The sequence below is a fragment of the Scardinius erythrophthalmus genome (genome assembly GCF_964197995.2).
Source record: "Scardinius erythrophthalmus genome assembly, chromosome: 6".
Lineage (NCBI taxonomy): Eukaryota > Metazoa > Chordata > Actinopteri > Cypriniformes > Leuciscidae > Scardinius > Scardinius erythrophthalmus.
Window position 1 is genome coordinate 42214409 of NC_138226.1, and position 23075 is coordinate 42237483.

The 23075-nt window shown below is 37.9% G+C and overlaps 1 protein-coding gene across 1 annotated transcript in view; it reads right to left on the reverse strand.

Moving 5' to 3' along the window:
- adam23b (ADAM metallopeptidase domain 23b) overlaps positions 1–22110 on the reverse strand; it is a 60892-nt gene extending 38782 nt beyond the window's left edge. The window contains exons 1-17 of the mRNA XM_081368916.1: positions 21831–22110; positions 20748–20944; positions 17852–17928; positions 13081–13144; positions 9447–9529; positions 9154–9217; positions 8052–8124; positions 7304–7350; positions 6394–6459; positions 5569–5637; positions 5185–5351; positions 5019–5103; positions 3683–3770; positions 3536–3587; positions 892–991; positions 285–356; positions 83–169 (exon numbers count right to left, since the gene is read on the reverse strand). Coding sequence (XP_081225042.1) covers positions 83–169; positions 285–356; positions 892–991; positions 3536–3587; positions 3683–3770; positions 5019–5103; positions 5185–5351; positions 5569–5637; positions 6394–6459; positions 7304–7350; positions 8052–8124; positions 9154–9217; positions 9447–9529; positions 13081–13144; positions 17852–17928; positions 20748–20944; positions 21831–21912 — 1473 coding nt within the window. The 5' untranslated portion in view covers positions 21913–22110. The remainder of the gene's footprint in view (positions 1–82; positions 170–284; positions 357–891; positions 992–3535; positions 3588–3682; positions 3771–5018; positions 5104–5184; positions 5352–5568; positions 5638–6393; positions 6460–7303; positions 7351–8051; positions 8125–9153; positions 9218–9446; positions 9530–13080; positions 13145–17851; positions 17929–20747; positions 20945–21830) is intronic.
- Between the last annotated feature and the right edge of the window lie 965 nt (positions 22111–23075).

Below are 23075 nucleotides of genomic sequence, written 5' to 3' on the forward strand. Positions count from 1 at the left end.
TTTTAAGGCAACGGGTTCCCTCACTTTTTTAAGTTAAGTCGACTGATAATTATTTACAGTGTACTGTGTGACTGACTCTCACCAGACATGTTTTATTGCAGCAGGGTCCGTCGCTGCAGTGTGCACCATTAGACAGAGAACACTTTTTACAGCACTCTTTAATGCACTCCTATGACACACACACACACACACACATAACAGCTGAATACTGCTGTGACACTGTAGTGAGCTTATATAATTTACTGTATATGCGCTGTCTGTATATGAGTATCATGTAAACTCACTTCTCTTGGTCCACAGTCACACTCCTCTCCCACTTCTACATATCCATTTCCACACTCTGTCTCTTCAAAAAGCTGCAGGACATACATGCAAAGGACATGAGGATGAGTTGTTGATGGCAGAATTTTCATAATTTGGGGGTTTCTCTTTAATTGTAAATTAAACTGCACTTATAATGTACTTCAAATCAAATTAAAAATTAAAAACTGGGTCACACTTTACTTTGCTACTTTACAGAAGCCATTATAATGACTGACGCTGTCTACAGTGATACAGTATACAGATGCGTGTTCAGTTTCTGACTCTCTATGCGCTTGAGTCTGTCAACAACAGGACAAATGGAAGAGTCAAAGAACGTTGGCTTTGACATGTCCAGTTTAAACACAGTTTCTGCTTTAACCTCTCCGGAACACCTCACCATATAGACATCATATTCGTTTGTTTTTACAAACCGAGAGATGAGTTATTACAGAAAACTATTTCTGTGGTAATGTGCAGCATGTCACAGATGAGATGACCTAGAAATATTTAAATATTTCTGTCTCCTCATACTTTCTCATGCTGTTTCTTATTTTTGGATACATTCTGATGATGTTAATGATGCCTGACCTTGGTGGGTTTGTTAAAGAGGCAGGATCCCCCTCCCTTCAACAGGAACTCTTTAAAACCAGTGATACTGCACTTAGAGAAAATCCGTGTGAGCTGAACCCTGAGTAGAGATGAAGAGGAAGAACGGTTTGCAACAATTTACTCCCACTGACAGACCCATTGAGATGCATGTTATTTGAAAACATTTATTAAATGAATAGGAAATAATTTAATTTATTATATATACACAATAACAATAATTGTGGGTTTTTATAGATTGTGTGCATGTGTGGTAACAGGTGAGTTGATATTAATGAGTGTATGTGTTAAAGTGCCCTATTATGCTTTTTCGAATACTACCTTTCATGCAGTTTGTGATATACCTGTGTGTGAATGAAAAAGGGCTTCAAAGTTTTAAAGATTTAAAGGTTTGTATTTGTATTTGCATAATGCCAGTCTATGATCTTCATTGGTTGCTGGTGAACAACATCTACTTTGACCCTCAAACATTTGTTGTAGCTGAGACTGGAAGAATTGACCAATCAGAGCAGAGCAATCACATTAGACTGGGCCATCTGACCAATCGGAGCAGAGCAGACCAATCACAACAGACTGGGCCATCTGACCAATCGGAGCATAGAAGACCAATCATAACAGACTGGGCCATCTGACCAATCGGAGCATAGAACACCAATCATAACAGACTGGGCCATCTGACCAATCAGAGGAGAGCGGACCAATCACAACAGACTGGGTCATCTGACCGAGCAGAGCAGAGCAGAGCAGACCAATCACAACAGACTGAGCCATCTGACCAATCAGAGCATAGCAGACCAATCACAACAGACTGGGTCATCTGACCAATCAGAGCAGAGTAGACCAATCACAACAGACTGAGCCATCTGACCAATCAGAGCATAGCAGACCAATCACAACAGACTGGGTCATCTGACCAATCAGAGCAGAGTAGACCAATCACAACAGACTGAGCCATCTGACCAATCAGAGCATAGCAGACCAATCACAACAGACTGGGTCATCTGACCAATCAGAGCAGAGTAGACCAATCACAACAGACTGGGTCATCTGACCAATCAGAGCAGAGTAGACCAATCACAACAGACTGAGCCATCTGACCAATCAGAGCATAGCAGACCAATCACAACAGACTGGGTCATCTGACCAATCAGAGCAGAGTAGACCAATCACAACAGACTGAGCCATCTGACCAATCAGAGCATAGCAGACCAATCACAACAGACTGGACCATCTGACCAATCAGAGCAGAGTAGACCAATCACAACAGGGGCATGTTCAAGTTCAAAACGGTGCGCAACGTTTTGCTACGGTTTCCGGGTTGAACGTCATGTTTCCTGGAAACGGCGTGCACCGGTGTGCAACGGGGTTTGAGATACGTTTTCTCTTGTTTGGTGGGTGTGTCAGAACTGCAGTCCAATCAGCAGCAACATGTATATAAAGCACGCGGTATTAAAGTGCACTTGCACAATGGGTTCAAGGAAAGTAATTTACAATTGTGTTCGATGCAGCTCGGTATACTGAGGACTGAGGATATTAGAAGACATGTTTGTCATAAGTTTTAGTTTTAATAAGTTTTATTCATATAAAAATATAGGATATCAACATAATGATGTAGTTGTTTATATTTTTAGCTTCATTGCAAGTGTATGACATTTGGTATAGAAATAAACAATGGTAATTAAGTGCTTTTCCTAAAAATGAGAAAGAAATTACAGGGTATTAAAACAGTATGAACTACAAATAAAGTCAGTATGTGAGGCTAAATAGATGCGTTTTAGTCTGAATTAGGTAAGATGTGTGCTTCAGTTTCAGCCATCCCTTCACTCGATTGGGATGTTCTCTTTTGTTCTGGGCGGCAAGTGCAGTAACTGTAACATTGGGCATATTTTGTAGTGTATTAAACACATATTTATACCGACTTCATCAGGCTCCGAAAATTCTTCACAAAGAACGGCCTTCTCAGCTGCCATAGTTGCAACTCTTGAGTCATCAGAACAGTGTGTTCAACAAATCACCGTTTCTGTTTAAAAAACGTTGTGCAACGTTTTGTCGGGGCTGAACGCAGCCCTGACTGGATCATCTGACCAATCAGAGCAGAGTAGACCAATCACAACAGACCAATCACAACAGACTGGGCCATCTGACCAATCAGAGGAGAGTGGACCAATCACAACAGCCTGGGCCATCTGACCAATCAGAGGAGAGTGGACCAATCACAACAGCCTGGGCCATCTGACCAATCAGAGCAGACTCTTTGACACGAAGGGTTTAGAGAGACTGAATCCTTTATCAAACTGTTTCAGACACAGTTACAAAAGAGCAATGTGTATTATGAAAAAAAAGTTTTCTTGACTTTGAAATAAAAAACCTGTTGCAGGAGACTCCAAAACAAAATGAAGAGCCTTTAAAATAGCATACTAGGGGCACTTTGATTGTTGAATTATTGTATGTTTTGATGGTGTTTGTGTATAGTACATGACACTGACAGTGTTTATAAAGTGATGTCAGAACTAAACAGCTCTGCCTAAATTATCTAAACATATCACAGGAGTTTAATGAGTACATTGTATATGGATTATGGAGACTTGTCATAAAGCACACAATGTGTTTGTGTTGAGTATCTCACCCATTATCCTCCATGATACAGCCTAGCCAGGAATTCATGCACCCACAATCATCTGATAAGACAGAACACACACAGTGAGTTAATGTTCAGTATTTTATATCTCAGTATCAAAGTAAATTGAGCAAGATTATGAGAAAGAGTGGGTACTTTTTATTGATGTTGTATCCCACTGAATGCCAAGATTCTGAGCCAAACTCTGGGAGAGCACGAGCGCCAATGTCCGCGTAGAGCCATACTGCACATTCATCACACACACACACAGAGAGAGAGAGACATGTTGGGTTTTCATATAAATATTTTTATACAGTACTAACTGTTTATTCTCTCCCCTTATACTAATGTAACAAAACTGCTCCGAGACACAAGAGGCTGAGGATCCAAATGCAGTTTTAACGAAAGGGTAATCCACAATCGTAGTCAAAAACAGGCAAAGGTCATAAACTCCGGGTAACCAGTCCAAACAATAACAGGGTCACAGGCAAAAACCTATGGCAAAAAAAGAGGAAATCAAGAACGCCAGACAGAAGATCAAAAAATTAAGATACAGAAATCCTGGCGAATGCTCAAAATTGCAGTGTTACACTAGACAAGACTTCACAGGGAATGAATGAGAAAACCAGGCTTATATAGGGTGAGCTAAACAAGGTAATGACACACAGGTGGATGTAATCATGGCTGATTAGTCTGGGCAAAGGATTATGGGGAATGGAGTCCGTGAGAGTGTGGTGATGGTCGGGGGTGGAGTGTCCTCTGGTGGTAATCACGGGAACTGAACCTACCCATCACATAAAACTTTCTGCATTTTTACATTTTCAAAAACATCACTTAGTATGATTTATAAGCTGACCAAGGACTGTCCCACAAGGACAAGGATTTTGGATATTGCCACCTATGTGGGGACATTTTGTCCTAATCAAAACAAATCAATTTAACAGGGATGCATTAAATTGGTCAAAAGTTACAGTAAAGAGACACATTTTGACACATAATGTTACAAAATATTTATATTTAAACAATTCTTTTGAACCTTCAATTCATCAAAGAATATGAATATAGACTTTCCACAGAAATATGAAGCAGCATAACTGTTTTCAACATTGATAATAATCAGAAATGTTTATTGATCATCAGATCGTCATATTAGAATGATTTCTGAAGGATCATGTGACACTGAAGACTGGAGTAATGATGCTGAAAATTCAGCTTTGAGCACAGGAATAAATTACACTTTAACAATATATTCAGATTGAAAACAACTATTTGTATTTACGGTATCAAATAAATTCAGCCTTGCTGGGCATAAAAGTCTTCTTTCAAAAACATTGAAAGTATTATTTTGTACCCTGGTGTGCAAACTTAGTTCAGTTCCAACTTAGAGTAAGATCGGTGTGTAAAATCAGCTGTAATATTCGCTACTATGAAGTTCAGCTCCTCATTGTGGATGTTTGCTGTGAGTCAGTCAATCTACATGTGCTTCACTCACCTCAACGACTCCAACCCCGTGACTCACAGAACACATTCCTCCAAAATACGCCGCGCAGCCCCGAGGATAGTGAAACGTCACGTTCCTGCAGACACACACCGACGCTCCATTACGCACAAGTCATTTCTGCACATGTGTGAGCAGTTATGCACAAACACGAACTCACGAGAACAGATGCACCGCGTCCGCGTGCTTCCTGATGTGCTGCTGTCGGTATTTGGAGAAGTTTCGCAGCATGTCGAATGGAATCACACTAATGGGAATGTGATCCTTATCCGTCCAGATCTCTAGAGCGACCAGGACCACACGCGTGTACAGGTGATCTTTAAAACTCTTCCATTAGACAGAGAGAAAGAGCAACAGGGGGAAATGAACAACATCTTTCCATTTAATATCTACACTTTTTGTTTAATTTAAATCGGAATTGGCATTTCTCATCTCTACGGGTCCCAAACCATTATGGGTTTCTGAAATTCAGCTCTATGGGTTGTTGAATTGATCATTAACACAAACTATTGACTGAAAAGTGATCAATAATTCAAAAACTCACAGCATCCACCAGGTTGACCACAGATTTGGCAAAGTTGAGTGTGCGCTGCTTGGTCCCCAGTCTCTTAAACTGTGGGATAATACTGATATAGTTATAACCTGATCATAAAAACATCAAACAAACACTCAAACTCAAACTCTTTGGTTCACTGCAGTGTTAAGGAGAAAATACTCAGCAATGGTGTCGATTTATGAATTTACACATGGTTTGTCTTAGAGCATTTTAAAAGCCCAACATAGATATTTTAAACAAGATTAAAAGCTGGATTTTCAACACAAGGGGACTTTAAGTTTATTTATTTTTTAAAAACTGTACTTATTATATTAATAAAATAAAAGGCCACTTAAGGGTACATAAAGAAACTTTAAATGTTTTTATATAAAGTGCACTTTGTAATAATGTCCAAATAAGTACATTTTTAATCATAATGTTTTAATAATATTTTGTCATGTTTTAAAGTACACTTGTTTTGATGTGTTGACTACATACTAAACACATGTAAAGTTGATTATCATTTTAACAGTAGTGTGTTATTTGATATTATTTGATCATTTAAAATGAATATATTTTATATTCAACTTCATCATTACAGTTGTGTAATTACAACTATATTTAAATACAATAGAAATTACATTTTAGTAAATGAAATAAATCCATTTTAGTTAACCATAAATGCTTATCAGCAGTAACTTTATTACATATTTTAAAGACAATAGTCTTTTAAAAGTCTTTTTAAAAGTACTGCTAAATTTTACTTCTTCACAACGGAAATCATGTGCCAAAGACACTCACATACTATTATATTCAAACAGCATCTAAACACACCATGTTGTGGTCGACGACGATCATCAGCTCGATGTACTTCATCTCCTCAAACAGGTTCCTCGGGATCTGGAGGAGGAGAAGGAAAACACAAGCATGGCTCAGCTTCTGCATGAACGCTCCTCAAGAACAGTGCCTATAAACACTTTCACACATTACAAACTCTCATAATGTGCTGCCGTTACATTTATGGATCAAAGAATGTGCACTGTTCTGGATCAAAGTTTTTGGATGGATCCCAATTTACATGTTTCTGCAACAACATAATTTAATTTATGGCCTCAAAAACAAACTCATTTTTTCCCTAGTGAAAGCTTGCATTTTTCTGGTGATGGGAAAGTACATTTCAAAAGTTTGGGGTTGGTAAGATTATTTTATATTTTTAAAGAAGTCTCTTCTGCTCACCAAGGCTGCATTTATTCGATCAAAAATACAGCAAACATTGTAGCAAAATTGTGAAATATTACAATTTAAAACATCTGTTTTCTTTAGAAAGTAGCTCCACTGATGCACCTGTTGACATTTTGAATGATTCATTTTCAGAAGCACACCATTATTGGGAAATACTTCTATACTAGTTCATAAAATTGCATCAAATATTGTTTGCATTAGCATAACAGTCAGCATTTTGATAAACAAATGGCATAATTTATTCATAATTAGCTACTTAATGTTTTATGTTCTACTGTTTAAAAGCCTCCCATCCAGACACCAGTGTCAAACTGTTTTTACTTTACTAATGTTTGAATTGCATGAATACGATCTAGAATGGACTTTATGCAGATTGGGATGTAAGTGCCAGTTCTAAGGCTGGGTCTCTCTGTTTGACATTATGGGATGTGTGTTGGTTTGCATTGACAGTGTTTTGTTCTGGATCACATTGTGGCCTGTCTCCATCAGCTCGAACTCTTACAGCTCGCTTTTTCCTCTGTCGAAGCCAAGACAAATCCTCCTCCATGCCTGCAAACACACACACACACACACACACACACACACACATGTTTGTTCGTTCCTTCCCAAAACAGAAATCTTCTAACAAGAGTGTTTCATTGTTTTCAGTGACACAAAGCACACATTCTCTCTTCTCCAAACAAGATTTAACTGAGAAAATAAAGATACTGAGAAAATCTGAACATTCAGTGCTCTCAGCGGAGTGTCATGTGCCATTCAATTGTTTTAATTGACACAAAACACTCAAAACTCTCATTCTACTGCGAGTCTACAAACTTAAATAAACAAGCTATTTTAATAGACAGCTAGGTTTGAAGTCTTTTGCTGTCTAGAGTCTCATTCAGCAGACTTATGCAGGCCTCTCTGTATCCACCATAGCTACTGTGAAAATGATAATCAAGTACTTTACATGTGCTTTTGTATATTGGTCAAAAAAAGAGTGTACTTCTTTAAAGCATGGCAAAAGATTATTAAAATATTATGATTTAGATGTATTTAAATTAAAATATACTTTAAACTTTTAGTTTGACAGTATTACAAAGTGCTCTTTTTAAAAGTATACTTAAGTGTGTTATGAAACAGTCTTGAAAGTTTCTGCACTTAAATGGCCTTTCATTTCATTTCAGTTTTTAAAAAATATACTTTTCCCCTCAAAGATTTTAGTATTTCGATTTTTGAACGATTCCTTTAGATGTGCATTGTGCCTGTACCTTCATCTCCTGTAGGTGGTGTTTCCTGCAGGATACTCGTTCTGCGTAAGACATGTGGTCTCGCTGTTCCCTCCTAATGAAGAAAACACAGAGGATGAGCAGCCAAACCTCACAAGTTCATCCAAAGCTGCACATAGCAAAGTTTTAAATGGCCTTGTGCTTTTGATTAGTGTTTATAATGAATTGTGCAGTTTGGTTATTGATTATTTATTTTTTAGAAGATGGTTTGTTAGTTTAAAATGAAAGTTCAGAGATTTATTTGAGTCACTGTGTGTAAGGAGAGTGTGTATGGAGTTAATTAAAGTGTTTAGAGTTGATGTGCAGAGGAAATAGCTACACTAGAGCTGTAGTGACAGAACGACTCTACTGATCAAAAAATGATGCAACCATTTTCTTTCCTTAAAACAAATGTGTACATATTCTTACTGGAAACTTCATATGACCAAAATAATCTTTTGAAACTTGCAGACGCTAAATATGGCTGTCTATAAATCATACCTAATTTTTAGAAGAAGAATATTCAATAAGTAATCTAATGGAAAATTAGGCTTTATTTGTATGCTTACAGGAAATACTTAATTTGATACAACATTTTTATCAAGTTTCCCAAAGATACACCACCGTTATGTTGCATTTAATTGATCAAAAATACAGTAATATTAGTATGTTACAATTTAAAATAGCTGTTTTCTACGTGAATATATATTAACTGTAATTTATTGAACAAAGCTGAATTTTCAGCAACATGATCCTTCAGAAATAATGATGATTTGATGTTCAAGAATCTGCTTTTCTTATAATCACAGTTGAAAATTGTTATTCTGCTTAATAAAGTGTGGAAAATGCAATACAGTTTGAACAGAATTTATTTCAAATAGAAATCTTTTGCAACATTATAAATGTCTCTACTGTAATTTTTGATCAATTTTATGCATTGTTGCTAAATAAAAGTATTAATTTCTTTCAGGAACATCACATCTAACTCTATGAATTTACTATTATTCATCACCACATAATAACAATAGAATTAGATAATGTGCTTGAGTTACATAAAAGTTGGTCTTAAAGTGTGTAAAAATGATATTTAGAAAAGAAAACTTACAATAGAGTGAGTCTGATTAAGTGGCTCAATTGTGTACATATGGAGTCCATCATCAAACATGCCACTGGGTACCAGAGAGAGACAAACAATTATGTTGATTCATTTGGCTGCTTTTATCCAAAGCAACTTAGAAATGAAGAAAACACACAGACACATTACAAACCACAGGACACACCACAGTACAATGAGTTATAGGAACATAATGTGTGGCATAAACATAAATTACAGACACAGCTGAATAAGTCAGTATTGAGACTTATTATTTAAGTGTATGGATTGAGTGCAGTACTCACTGTAAACCGTCACAGGTGGACAGAGCGGCATGCGAGTTGTCATTCCCTCTGATCTGGCCGTGGTAGTAACAGTGCTCTCCACCCTGACAACACACACATTTAGGGCCTTAGGACACATTTACACCTGGTCACTTCATGCGTTTTCTCTGATTGGACAGCTATCCGATGCACTCCGAAATGCATTCGAGACCACTTCAGAAGGAGGTCTGAGACGCTTTCCAGATGAAACTGGACAAGTGTAAATAATACATCTGGTTGTTAAAGCCATATGTACATTTTACTCCTTCCAAATGGGTTAAAAAAGTATGAGAGTTTGGCTACAATGACAGTCACGGATGTTATTCCATGTTGTAGACAATGAATAAGTTCTCTAGCTGCTATAAAACAAACATTTTGGAGGGAAAAGACTAAATATAAATGGAGTCAATACTTAAAATGCTTAAAGTCTCCCTGTAGTCGATAATTTTGTCCCTTAAAACTCATCTTTGATCATCAAAATGACATATTTAAACGGTTTCTCCTTGAAAAAATTATTTCTTCATGCCTTAAAATTGCTTGAATGTAACTCTACACCCGTGCCTCATTTAGTTTACGCAGTTCTATGAATATGCAAATGAGCCCCGCCTCCACTCACTCACTCACTCAGCTCAGAGATCCACTGGTTGACGATCGATCACACGTTGATCTGATTGGTTACAAGGTAGTTTGTGACGTCAGAAACACCAGCGATTTCAAAGCGTGTTTTTGAGACTGTCTTTGATTCACTGCAGTTTTAAGGAGGAAATACTCAGCAATGCTGTCGACTTATGAATTTACACATGGTTTGTCTTAAAGCATATTAAAAACACCACATAGACACATAAACAACATTAAAAGCTTGATTTTCACCACAGATGGACTAATATTAATGAACGAGAAACAGCGAGTGCTCTTTGCCATCGCGGCTATTGGAGCAAAAGTGCAATCGCTGGTCTATCTGGATTCACAAAACCTTCATAGTTCATAGTTTCACTTGCATCAAGTTCAACATATCTCAACACCGTGGCGACGTTTACATCCTGTCGCCAGAAATTGGCAGCTCTCCATTGAAATGAACAGGATCATGTCACTGTGTGTCACTGGCAGAGTGACCATGGCTTGACCATTGGCGACAAGATATAGACATGTCTAGCATTGAGATATGCTCCGTTCACGACATGTCGTAATTACCGTACTTCAAATCAAACACATCTGCAGTGGTCAGGTGGTACAGCAGTCATAGCTCTCAGAAAATGTACACGTTGTAATTATAAGTTCTACAAGCACGTGAAGGCTTTTTACAGATCCGAATTGTTACGGTAATTACCACATGATGCGAACGCACCTATATGTTTAACTTGATGCAAACGAAAAGCGACTTTCAGGAGCGACAATCAATAAGAGGGAAGTCACGTGACCCGTCGCTACATCCTGTAGTGGAGAGTGTCGCAGCAAGATAGAGGAGAAGTTACATTAGTGGTCAGCAACTTTCCTATAATTAAAGATATATCTCTGTGTACATACGATATGGCCCGTCACAAATAAGTAGCTCAGTATCTTTTCATCAAAACAACACACAATCACTCACTGTTTCTCTTCATCTTCAAAGTTGAGCATTATATGAACTGATTCCATTTATATTTGGTCTTTTCACTCCAAAAATGTTTTTCATTTTTTTCTCTTTTCTATTGCATTCTTTGATCTTGAAGTGAGCTGATTGTTTTCGATTATCTGTTACATTCATTTACCTAAATTTGCATATAGCGTGGGAAGTGAAGATCAGATTTTTATACATTTTCCTGTATGGTGGGTCTCAGTGTACAAATGCATGAATACAAATGTTTAACAGTTTGACGTCCATATCTACTCTAAAAGTGATTCTTCGAGGAACGCCAGAGCGACTGGTCTTCAGCCTCTCTCTGCTTTGCTATCGTGGAGTAACGTGTGCTGGTCATGTGACCTGACCTGCAGGTGAACAAGCTGTGCTGATTCAGCAGTGAAGTCTTGATTTACCGGATTCAGCGCTTATCAGCATCCTCTCTTTCTCTCTCTCTCTCCCTCCGGTCATGCTCTTTTCTGCTACTCTCCCCTTTCTCACAACCTTTGTGTCACATCTGTCATCTCACCCGTCACACAACACTGTAGGCGGTTAAATTATTACACTGTTACACCCAACGAGTTAGGATAACTCATTTCAATTGAGGATACAGATTTTCTCAGTCCATTTCATGAGTTCACACTTATGTATAATCAGATATAGTATAAAATATGCGTATTTGGTGTGCTGTCCAAGGAATGGGCTCCGAGCTCTGAATTTGGCCAGAACCCAGAGCACCCCCGCCCCATCCCTGGCTAGGATAAGAATAATCGAGTGTAAGGAGTTGGCTCTCTAAATAAGCTAACTCTCGCACTGATTGGGTAGACTATCTGAACGTGCTCCTCCCAAACTTTGTTAATAAAACATAATTTAAATTTAAAAACTGTGAAATTGCACAGCAATGACTGAGACTACTACTCTATCAGCAAGTGCAGTTGCTACATTTAAACAAATCAGTGTAAAGATAAAATATAATTTAATTTCAACATTTACTCTCCTTACAATGTCTGAAGCAAAGCATGCAGGGAACTAGAGACTACTGCAACTGATTCAGTTTGAGTTCTGTTTAATATAATCAGTTAATGAGTTTGCATAACTTTTTTTCTAGTTAACTAAAACCAAGCATAACTTTCTACTTAAACATAACTTTTTTAAGTTCATTGAACTTTCAGTAATATTTGAGTGAAAATAACTCGTTTCTGTTACGATTCTCTGTGTCTCGGTTTCATGGACTCTTATTTTGATATCCTGTTGTCTTGATGTGTCTGTGTTGTCTTGCTGTGGTTTAGTTCCTATTTCCATGGCTGTGTTCGAAATCGCTCCCTATACCCTCAATCACTACAGCCTGCATCACTCCACTAATAAAGTCCACTTGAAGGAGTGAATGAGAACGAGTGAGTGAATTCGGACACTGAGTGCGTTGGAAGGGCTGCCACTTTTGCACTTTTGCTTGCTGTTTAATAATCATTTGAAACTGGCAGCTCCAGTTGTAATGAAAAGTTCTTTTCCCAATTGTAGTTACAATACTCTGTGAGTGAGGTTCAGCAGTAATGTTTTCAAATTAAATTATATGGCTATTATTATTACAATCATTGCAATAGCCATTGTATGACTAACTATTCTCTAAAAAGAGCATAAGCCACCATCGGGCCAAATGGTTCTAAGAAAGATAAGGAACTGTTCCAGTAACATTCCCACTTAAGTTTGGTTTGGCATGGCTCGATTACACACTGTTCTTAATCTGGAATTCTCAGCACAATTGGCTAACAAAATAAACACAAGTTAATAAAGTTAATAAAATTAAAAGAAATTAAAAGAAATATCCATTACACAGTTGCTATTTACATCTCGTACCATCTATCAACTCAGACGCATTTGTATTACATTCCAAAGAGCTTCTTTATCAGACCCACAATGGAAAATGAAACCATTTCCATTCCAGCTGGACTAGATTAGCATGAAATGTTTGGGATGGAATCCAGAGTGACAAACACTGAATTGAGAAATCCTAGTTTATACCTTCCCGAGGATGGGCTTCCCTTCTTCATAGTGTATCTCCACATAGTCTGAGGACAGCAAGTCACTGGAACACACAAACACACACAAATATGAAACTTATGATCATCTGTTGATTCTGGATATCAGAAGACTCTGGTATTCTGGCTCAAGTTTACGCACAAGGACTGTTTTCACAGCCACCTTCGGCTGAAGAGTATTTGCTTTGAAAGGAAAGTATCTGAATCCAATTTTGTTGGACCAGAGCCTATAATTCAGGCGAAACATCACTACACTCGGTTCAATATACATTCATGTGCAACACACGTTTTCTGCATTTCTGTTACATACCCATACAAATAAGAAAAAAATTCAAGTTCTATTAGTATACTTATTTTAAACAAAAAATAACACAGTATAGAAGATAGTCTCGTACTTATCCGAGATATACTTAACGGAATGCTTGTCTTATACTGACAAGTAACCTATACAGAAAAATCTGTATCTTTAGCCTATAATTGTACTTAATCTTGTGATCGAGATATGCTAAAGAAAGTTATTAAGTTAAGTTACATTTTTAGTTTGTATTTAACTTGCATTCGTCATTACGTTGTGCGTCAACTAGCAAATAGAGCAAGTCTCTTTATGTAATACATAAATCATTGGCATAACTTATAGGTAGTGTACATATAGGAGTTAAAAAAGTCTATTTCAAGTACAGTTAAAGGTTTATTATTTTAAGTATAAAAATTAAATAGGAACCCTAGAAGTACAAAAATAAAAAAATAAAAAGTATGATGTTAAGTTCACCTAAAGAGAACCTCTCAGGGTACGACTCTAACCACTGTTCCCTGAGAAGTGAACGACGTGCTGCGTCATGGTAGTGATGCTATGGGAACACCACACCACTGAAACATTGATTAAAATTAAGATACAATTAATACAAAACGAAATTAAATTTAAAGACAGGCTTTGTGCTTTCTGTTTGAGTCTCTGTGAAAGTTTTAAAGCAGTCTTTTAGTGCCGCTTTCAGAGCGCTCACATCCGTAACCTGTCCCGTCCGTAACATTTTTTTTTTTTGTGTGTGTGTGAAATAAATGTCTAAATAAATGCGACTTATATATGTTTTTTTTTTTGTCTTCATGACGCATTTTTTGACTGATCGTTTTTTACTCGTAGATATTCGAATACATTGCTTGATATTTGATACCCGTTCGAATTAGATTTTTCTCAAAAGTGACAGCCCTAGTATCAGGCAAAATGTAGTTATATGGTCGTAATAGGAATTGCAAAGAACAGCAGTCGTCTTGCCAAACAGTCCAGTTTGGCTCAATCCATATAATTGGCGACATAGTAGAAATTAAGCTAACATCCTTCGGGCTATGCACGTACACTTCCAGGCTGGGTCAGTTGCCTATACAGTATCGATCGGCTGCAGCTTGCTTTTACTCTAAAGTCTTGATGTATTGTCACCCTAGTAAAAAAAACAGCCAATGTGGAGGTGGAAAAATATCTTCCTTGAGTGATAAGAAGAGTTTCGTTTCACCATTGAATGGATGAAAAGCACGCTAACAATTAAAATATACACTGTAGCTGCAGCCCAACTTTATTCTAGCCTACACGTAGCACGTACACGTAGCAAGTGTTCAGCGTGTGTTGACGTGAAGTATGGACATAATTGAAAGTTTATGCAATGGGATTTTGTTGGGATTCACTTAATATATCAGAGATTGCTGAGGGGTGTTTCTGGATGTTTCTTAATGTTTCTTAATGACAGAGGTTAGGTATAGAGCAGCCTACACAATCGTTGAACTAGGCTGGAGGCGTAAATTCAACAGCACAGTTTTTCAGCACTTGTCAATCTCACCATTTAACCCAATGAGCATGTTATACAAAACTCTCAGACATTGACATTGCCTATTCATTGCCTTTTCATCCTTATTCATAGTGTGAATTCAGGACACACTTGTATCCTTTATAAAAAAAATATATAAATATTTATTTTTTCTTCTGAAAATCTTGTGACATATTTTGCACACAGGTAAAGGTGCCCAATATCAGTAATTTCTGAAAATAAATTACAAAAGTAAAAAAAAAAAAAAAGTGTTTTGGAAAATAGCTCTTTATTTGATTATCATAAAAATGTGTTTTCTATACAGAGATATCGACATTGGTAAATATCGGTATCAGCCATAACAGCAATATTAATATCGGTTATCGGTATCGGCCACAGTTTTCATATCGGTGCATCACTAGTTTTAATACAACTCCGATTGTATTCGTCTGAGAGAAGAATGTCATATACTCCTAGGATGACTTCAGGGTGAGGAAATCATGGGCTAATTTTCATTTTTGTGTGAACTATCCCTTTAAAGTTTACTAATTCCCCATTTAAGTAAATAGGACTTGGTCTTGGATGGCTGAAATAGCTGCCCGGAGGTGTTGCAAATATGGCCGCCAAGTGAATAGAGTTTCCTTGTAAAGGACTTTGGCCACACTCAGGATCACATACTGTAGCTGTCGGCCTTGTCACCTGATGTGTTATGTCAAAACAGACGAATCTAAAAGGTGCTTTAGGCTGAGACTAACACTTTCATCTCTGTTTGTTTTTGTGTAAAACGAAGGTAGGCAGTGTTTAGTGTATGTGTGTGTGTGTGTCAGGAAGAGGCACTGATTGACCTTTAACGTCCTTTAATCATCACAAGCCTGGTCTTGAGTCAGCGAGGCAGAACACACAAACACGCACTCTAGCTGACAAACCGCTAGCTGTCTCATTCTTAGCTGACTGCTCATTTCAAGATGCCAAAATTGCCACTTTCTGCCAGAATGGCGTTCTCCTGTAACCTTGTGTAAATGACGCAAACACACAGTCAGGTTTCCTCGGGAGCAGATCAGAATATTAGAATAGGTTAGGCTAGTGCGCGTGCATATGTGAGGGAATAACAGGAAACATTGTGATAGAAAGAACTCTACTACATCCTTCTCTGTTTGTGTACATAATATGGCCTCGATATAGCAATACTATTGACCCAGTGTGACCAAGTTTTTTCCATACTAATCCATCATGAACTGATAAAAGTAACTCAACAATTACACAATCTCAATGTACTCCAATGGCAACACTTATTTTATGAGTCGCTTGTTATGTGCTATTATTGTAATAACCTTTTATACATTAACATTAACTGCCATTAAATTAGTTAATTAACTGTTGGCAAGATTTTAGAAAGGCTAAATCACTTACAACTGTAGATAAAACAGCAATCAACTATCTAGGTGATCTTAGCCGCCAAGAGGAATTGTTAGATTTTCATGAATTATTACAAAGGAAAAGATTTATTTTCTCTGGAGCAACATCTGGAATCAAGCTCAATCTGACCTGTACCGAGTATTTAGATATTAGACTGGGTCAACAGTGTAACTATGTTGGCTTGAGAAAGAAAGAATTCTTCTTCTTCTGAGACTAAAGTTTCTGACTCTTAACTCCTACAGCTTTCAAGCTACAACAAACTCAGGTGAGACCTTCAGACTGTTCTGACTCACGTTGCTATATCTTTTCAGACTGATCCGACTTTGGGAATTACCGTACCGGACCTTCGAACAATCCCAAATTCCAAAAGACTTTCAGTGACGTATTCAAAACTTTTATACAATAACTCTAATAGAGTATTTAAGCTTTCTATCACTTTTAAAGCTTAACAACTAACCAAAGACAGCATGCTAAAACATGTTAGCCATATGTTAAAACATGCATCATGCACAAAAAGTATTCTCGTCGCTTGATAAACTTCAGGTTGAGCCACTGTAGTCACTTGGACTATTTTAACGATGTCTTTACTAACTTTTCTGGGCCGGCAGAATGAAATTGCCTAGAAGTCTATGGAGGAGTGAGACAGCTCTCGGATTTAATCAAAAATATCTTAATTTGTGTTCTGAAGATGAACGAAAGTCTTACGGGGTTGGAACAACATGAGGGAGAGTAATTACTGGCAGAATTTTCATTTTTGGGGAACTAACCCTTTAAGTACACTAAAGTGTCCTTTTATTTCATTAATGTAATATTATCTGCAAGTAGTTTTTAAAAAATATACTTTTAAGATTTGAAATTGCACAAGCGCAACATTCAGTGCTACAAGTGCACACTTCTCTTTCAGCAGGGATGCCGTGTCTGTGAGCGTGCATGTGTTAACCACACACAAACACATTCCCTTCAGATGAATGTCTGGCTGTGGGGATTCTGTGTGATCACAGAAGGGTGTAGTTATGTAGTGTTTTGGTTACAAAACCTGCAATAACCATTCAGGCGCTCAATACCACTTTATGTGGAGGGGACAAAAGGATATGGAGTTATTTCCAGTGTAAATCCACGAAGCTGAATGGAAATGGATCCCATCGTACAAACTTTGCTTCCAGTAACACAAAAGAGAGGACCTTCATTCCCCTAAAGGTGATGATAAACAGGGCAACTTTTTGAGCAATGTTGCTGGGCAATGTTGCCGTCAATGGGCAACCAGATGAGACACAGGACCCACGACCGATCTAGATTACCCAGATAGAAATGTATTGCCCATTTTCAGTGGGAAAGTGCCCAAGCATCAATCGCTCGGCAAGATTGCCCAGCAACATTGCTCAAAACGTTGCCCTGTGTATCATCACCTTAAGTGCATGTGTTAGTTTGACAGAGACACAACACATCAATAGTCTGGCACATCAACAGTCATGAGAGACGTGTGTGTGAGGCCGATGCGAGTCTGCACAAGTTACTCTTATCTTGATTTGACTTAGCATTACTCACTTGTTTAGTGTGAGGTCCAGAATGAATTGGGATCCAAAGGCCTGAAGCTGGAATGAAGCCTGAGCGAGATGAACCTCCTGTTGAAGAAAGCAACAGTCCAGATTTAGAGTCAGCTGGATGCCAGATTGACCAAACGCTTACAGATCAAGTCCCTCGAGCTGTCATAGGAAATGCACTCATTTCTATGGTACAATCAAAACATTGTTAAGCAATTTCTAAAGCAATGTCTGAGCGATGTCATTATGACAGTAATAATCACAAACATGTCCTTTTATCAGGGTTGGTGAAATGTGACTCAGCCAGTCAGTAAGTAGTACTGCCTATTTTCAGTTGTTTTGAACGTATCTTTTGTTTTGCTTCCAGTAAGTTAATAAATAAGAAAAAGTAATTAAATGTTGCAGTGTCTTTTATCAAATGGTTGTGTAAATATGGCGGTTTGGGATGAAGTTCTAGCCTCATTTATATAAAATAATTATTATCAAATAAGGGGTGTGTGTGTGCACTTTAGAATACTTTCAGAGTAATTATTAGGGAAATAATATATGTTAAAAGAATTCGCTAAATTTAACATTTTTGGACACTGCAATTAAATGAAAATGTATTATAGCTTAATTTTTTTTTATTAAATGACTTTATGGGTGCTTTTTGAGCCACTTCAGAAGGACTTAAGCACATCTTTACATGTAATATCATAATTACTTCTATTGTCTTTGAAATATGGTTAAAGTGTACAGATGAATGTGCTGACAAGCATTTATGGTTAAATAAAAAATATACTTTCATGTAATTTCTATTGAAACTTGAATGTCATGTATTAAAATATATTTCTAATTACACATTAGCAAGTACTTTACGTGACCTTTACACATTCAATTAAGTGTAATTCTTTAAAGCACAACAGAAGATTATTAAAACATAATGATTTAAAATGGATTTTAAAGTAAAAATTTGAATTCAACATTTTTACAAAGTGCACTTAAAGGAACACTCCACCGTTTTTTTAAATAGGGCTTATTCACCTTCTTTCCTACATTTAGATAGGTGGGCAAATGCATTTTTGTCTCAGTGCATGCATTGTTTTAGTTTGACAGGGTCGGCGCTAGCTTAGCTTAGCATAATGAACGGAATCCTTTGTTGCCAGCTAGCATGTCCTGAGTAAAAGTGATATAAAAAAAAAAAAAAAACCACCTAATTACTTCTTGTGGCCTGCGTATTCACAACGAGTACAAATAGCGATGCAGATTAACACTAGGCGATTTCCTAGGCAGATATTGACTTATATATTAAGGACTATATTAGGGGGAAGCACAGGCGAAGCACTGCTACTTGGGCGTGATATCTCTGCGCCCAAGTAGCAGTGCTTCGCCTGTGCTTCCCCCTAATATAGTCCCAAGTCAATATCTGCCTAGGAATCGCCCATTGTTAATCTGCATCGCTATTTGTACCTGTTGTGAATATGCAGGCCACAAGAAGTAATTAGGTGTTTTTTTTTTGTTTTTTTTTTCATATTACTTTTACTCAGGACATGCTAGCTGGCAACAAAGGATTCCGTTCATTATGCTAAGCTAAGCTAGCGCCGACCCTGTCAAACTAAAACAATGCATGCACTGAGACAAAAATGCATTTGCCCACCTATCTAAATGTAGGAAAGAAGGTGAATAAGCCCTATTTCAAAAAACGGTGGAGTGTTCCTTTAAGTGTGTTGAGAAACAGTCATGAAAGTGTACTTTAAATAAGTGGCATTTAATTCATTAATATTATACTATTTGCAAGCACAGTTTTTTTATGTACTTTTAGCCTAATGTTTAAAGTAAGTGTACATTCAATAAAATTAAGTGCACATCTTTTTCAGTAGCTCTGGCTTATATGTTCCTGCTTATTTTGTCCACCAGAGGGAACCGCTCACTTTAGCGGCTTTCAGTCATCTTATCATCATCTTACTCTACTGTTTACTTGCTTGCCATTGTAAACACGACCATTTTGAAGTTGTGAGGCTAAAGGTCGCATAGTAACGGGTGTCAATATGCACACAGCAACAGCACAACATAATATAACGATCCTGTCAATATTTAGTTCATGCAAATATTTTATTTAGTTACATTACAACTTCAAAAGCTCATTGTTTTTGTTGCGCAGACATTATTAAATGAGCATTAGTTTGACTAATGTAATGGATCTAATCTAATGTAATGTAAATGTAATGAATAATGGATGGCATTTACAATTACTGAATGCAGTTGATAAAAGTAGTATGAAGAGTATGATATAGTTCTTCTCAGCACTACATTTATAATGGTCTAATGGAAATGTCCCACTTTATTATTCATAACGGCACTGGAAATTTCATTCATATATGGACCACTGCACTTTAAATATGCTGTGTTTTCATTTTTAAAAATCTGACCACCTTACTAAATGGTAGCTCTTGTTCTACATTGCGTTTAATGTAAAGAAATGAGCGGCTAATGCTTCATCTTGTTGCACAGTGTATGAATATCACATTTGGAGAGAATTTGGCACATTCCCTGTTAGCTGAGATCATGGCTAGATGAAAGAGGGAATGTTAGTTTCTTAAAACAGTCCTGTTGTGCTCTTTCAAGTGGGGTTTAATAATGCATAAGTTAGTGTTCAGTGATGCATAGAATTTGATTGTGCTGGAAGCATTATGTTATGCATGACGAATGTATGCGTTCGTTTACTTGGGGACTGAAGGTCCATGAGAAGTAGTAAAAAGATAAGATAATGTGATAATACTAAAGTGTGATCCTTACCAAACACAACAAGTCCCCTATCCTGCCTCAGCAGTGTCTTATTTAGATCCGCGCACATTTCTATGGACATAAGCTGATGTATCATATTCTGTCCCGGATGCTGAGTTCAGTGAAGCTGCTCTCACCTGTCTGTGTGGGTCAGGAATCTTACTGCGGGTGTTCAGGTCATGGTAGGTGCTCTCAGAAGCTTCGTTCAGGTAGTAGATGAGGCGAGAGGGGTATGTGAGTGTGCGCTGTGACTCCTGCGGGACGCTGGCATTGTGCGTCTGTCCCGCTGCAGTATCATCTGACACCGCCTCCCTGGGGATCTCAGCCTCCAACACTGACAACACACACACACACACACACACACATGACTGAAACCATCTCCATGTCCGATGAACACTCCTGACACTAACACCATCTAAACTAGGCCAATCTGACACTGAACCTCAAAGAAATCAGTGACGAATTTACAGGAAGGCTTTGGTGTCAGTGCAGACTACAATACATGCGTCACAAGATGATCGGGAAAAACTGGATCTATTTAGACTATTCATAACAACGCCATACAGCTCTGGTAGGCTTACTCATGTTGTCATTTCTTACATTATGCCATTATTATTGTATGATAAAATGCATTGCTAAGAGGCAGGACACGATACGGGTGCCTTGCCTTTTTCCCTAGGCCCAATGAATAAGTTATACCATTGAAGACTTTTTTATTGGGATCCCTCTCTACAAGCATTCCTGGTTTTCATGAAATTCCCTCTGAGAAATAAAACCAGACAGTGAGATTTCTAAAGTAAATTTCTCAAGATAAAATGCACAGGAGGACTCCAAGCTCTAAGCAGTATCAATCGATGCATTAAAGAGATTGAGGATCCAAATAGAAATAGTGCATTTCAACTTCTGCAGTCTCCTCTGTGAGCCCTGACCATATCAAGTCTCAGAGACACACTGCTGTATTAGCGTGCACATGTCTGTCTCTGTCTCTCTCAGTCAGGACACTTTGCTCCCTGCTGTCCTCCGCATTCACACACACACACACACAAACACACACACACACACGATGCCCTTGCAGAAGCAGAACTCCCTGAAAACATCCCGAACCAGACACTCGCGAAAGCACATCGCATTCCTTTATAAAACATATTACAACTATCAGCATGCGCGCTGGCGGTCTGTGCAAGTTAAATACAGTGATTCGGTTAAGGTTAAGTACGTACCGGCTGACGCTGACGCCACGAACGGCTGGAGACGAGAAGCGAGGAAGCACGCGAGCAGATTTGACAGTACAAGCACATACATGATTCATAGTTGGTCTATGGAATAGCGCGAGATTAACGTATGGATGCGGTGACTCGCTAGGGGCTCATTGTCCTTGATGGTCCTGATGGTGCAGAGCGTGAAGGCGGAGGCCAGCCCGAGATCTCCGCGAGCACGCTTCAGATAATGATGCTCCCGCGCGCAGGTGCCGTGCATCTGCCCACATGACCCCCCTGCCCTACCAGCTGATCTGCCCACACAAGATTATATTTTAAATGTAAGATTATATTTTATTTAAAATAGTATGCATGCATACTGCAGGTATCGCAAAGATACGATTAAACATGTCCTGTACACAATTATTATATAAATAAATATCTTCAAATTATAATGTTATGCATGTCTGCATAACATTATAATTTGAAGATATGTATTGATATAAGAATTGTTAATAATACATAATGCAGATACATAATGCAGACTTATACTGTATATCTTATGGGTATATAATATCTAGGCCTATATCTTTTATTGGCTTATGAAAAATATGTTTGGCAGTTGCTGCTGCAGAGCAAGTATGGACTTGTTACTGCTAGTAGATACACAGACACGCTGCTGTGAGCTTGTAAGATGTGCTGCTGCTGCATACGTAAATACACACACATAAATCCTGTAGCAGATCTGCAGGTGGAGCTGGGGGAGGTGGAGGGGTTCAGAGGAGCTCTAATAGTGCGCTGGAGCCTATACAGCCAATGTATAGCAATGTTCAGCAAGCAGTCTCATTGGCAGCAGGATCAGCAGAGGCCAATCAGCTTGTGCCATGTGGTGGTAATGATGTGACTGCTAGCAGATTGCATGTGAAGGACCGCATCCTTAAAGTTTAGAGTTTAGAGTTTCATGACTGAACTTGATATGTATAAGCCTATTATCATATGCCTAATATTTGTTCTGAATAGCTGTGATTCGACCTTAGGTAATTAGCGACATTCAACAGTTCAAAAAAACCAAAAATAAAATATTTAGTAATTTACATTTTAATTTGTCTTCGGAACACAAATTAAGATATTTTTTGATTAAATCTGATAGCTGACTTAAGGCCTCATTATACTTCTGCGTCGGACCTACGCCGGAGCCTATACGCCGTAGGCAACGTGTTGGTTTTAATTTATACTTCTGTGTCGTTGTCCGCGTTGACGCGCACCTAG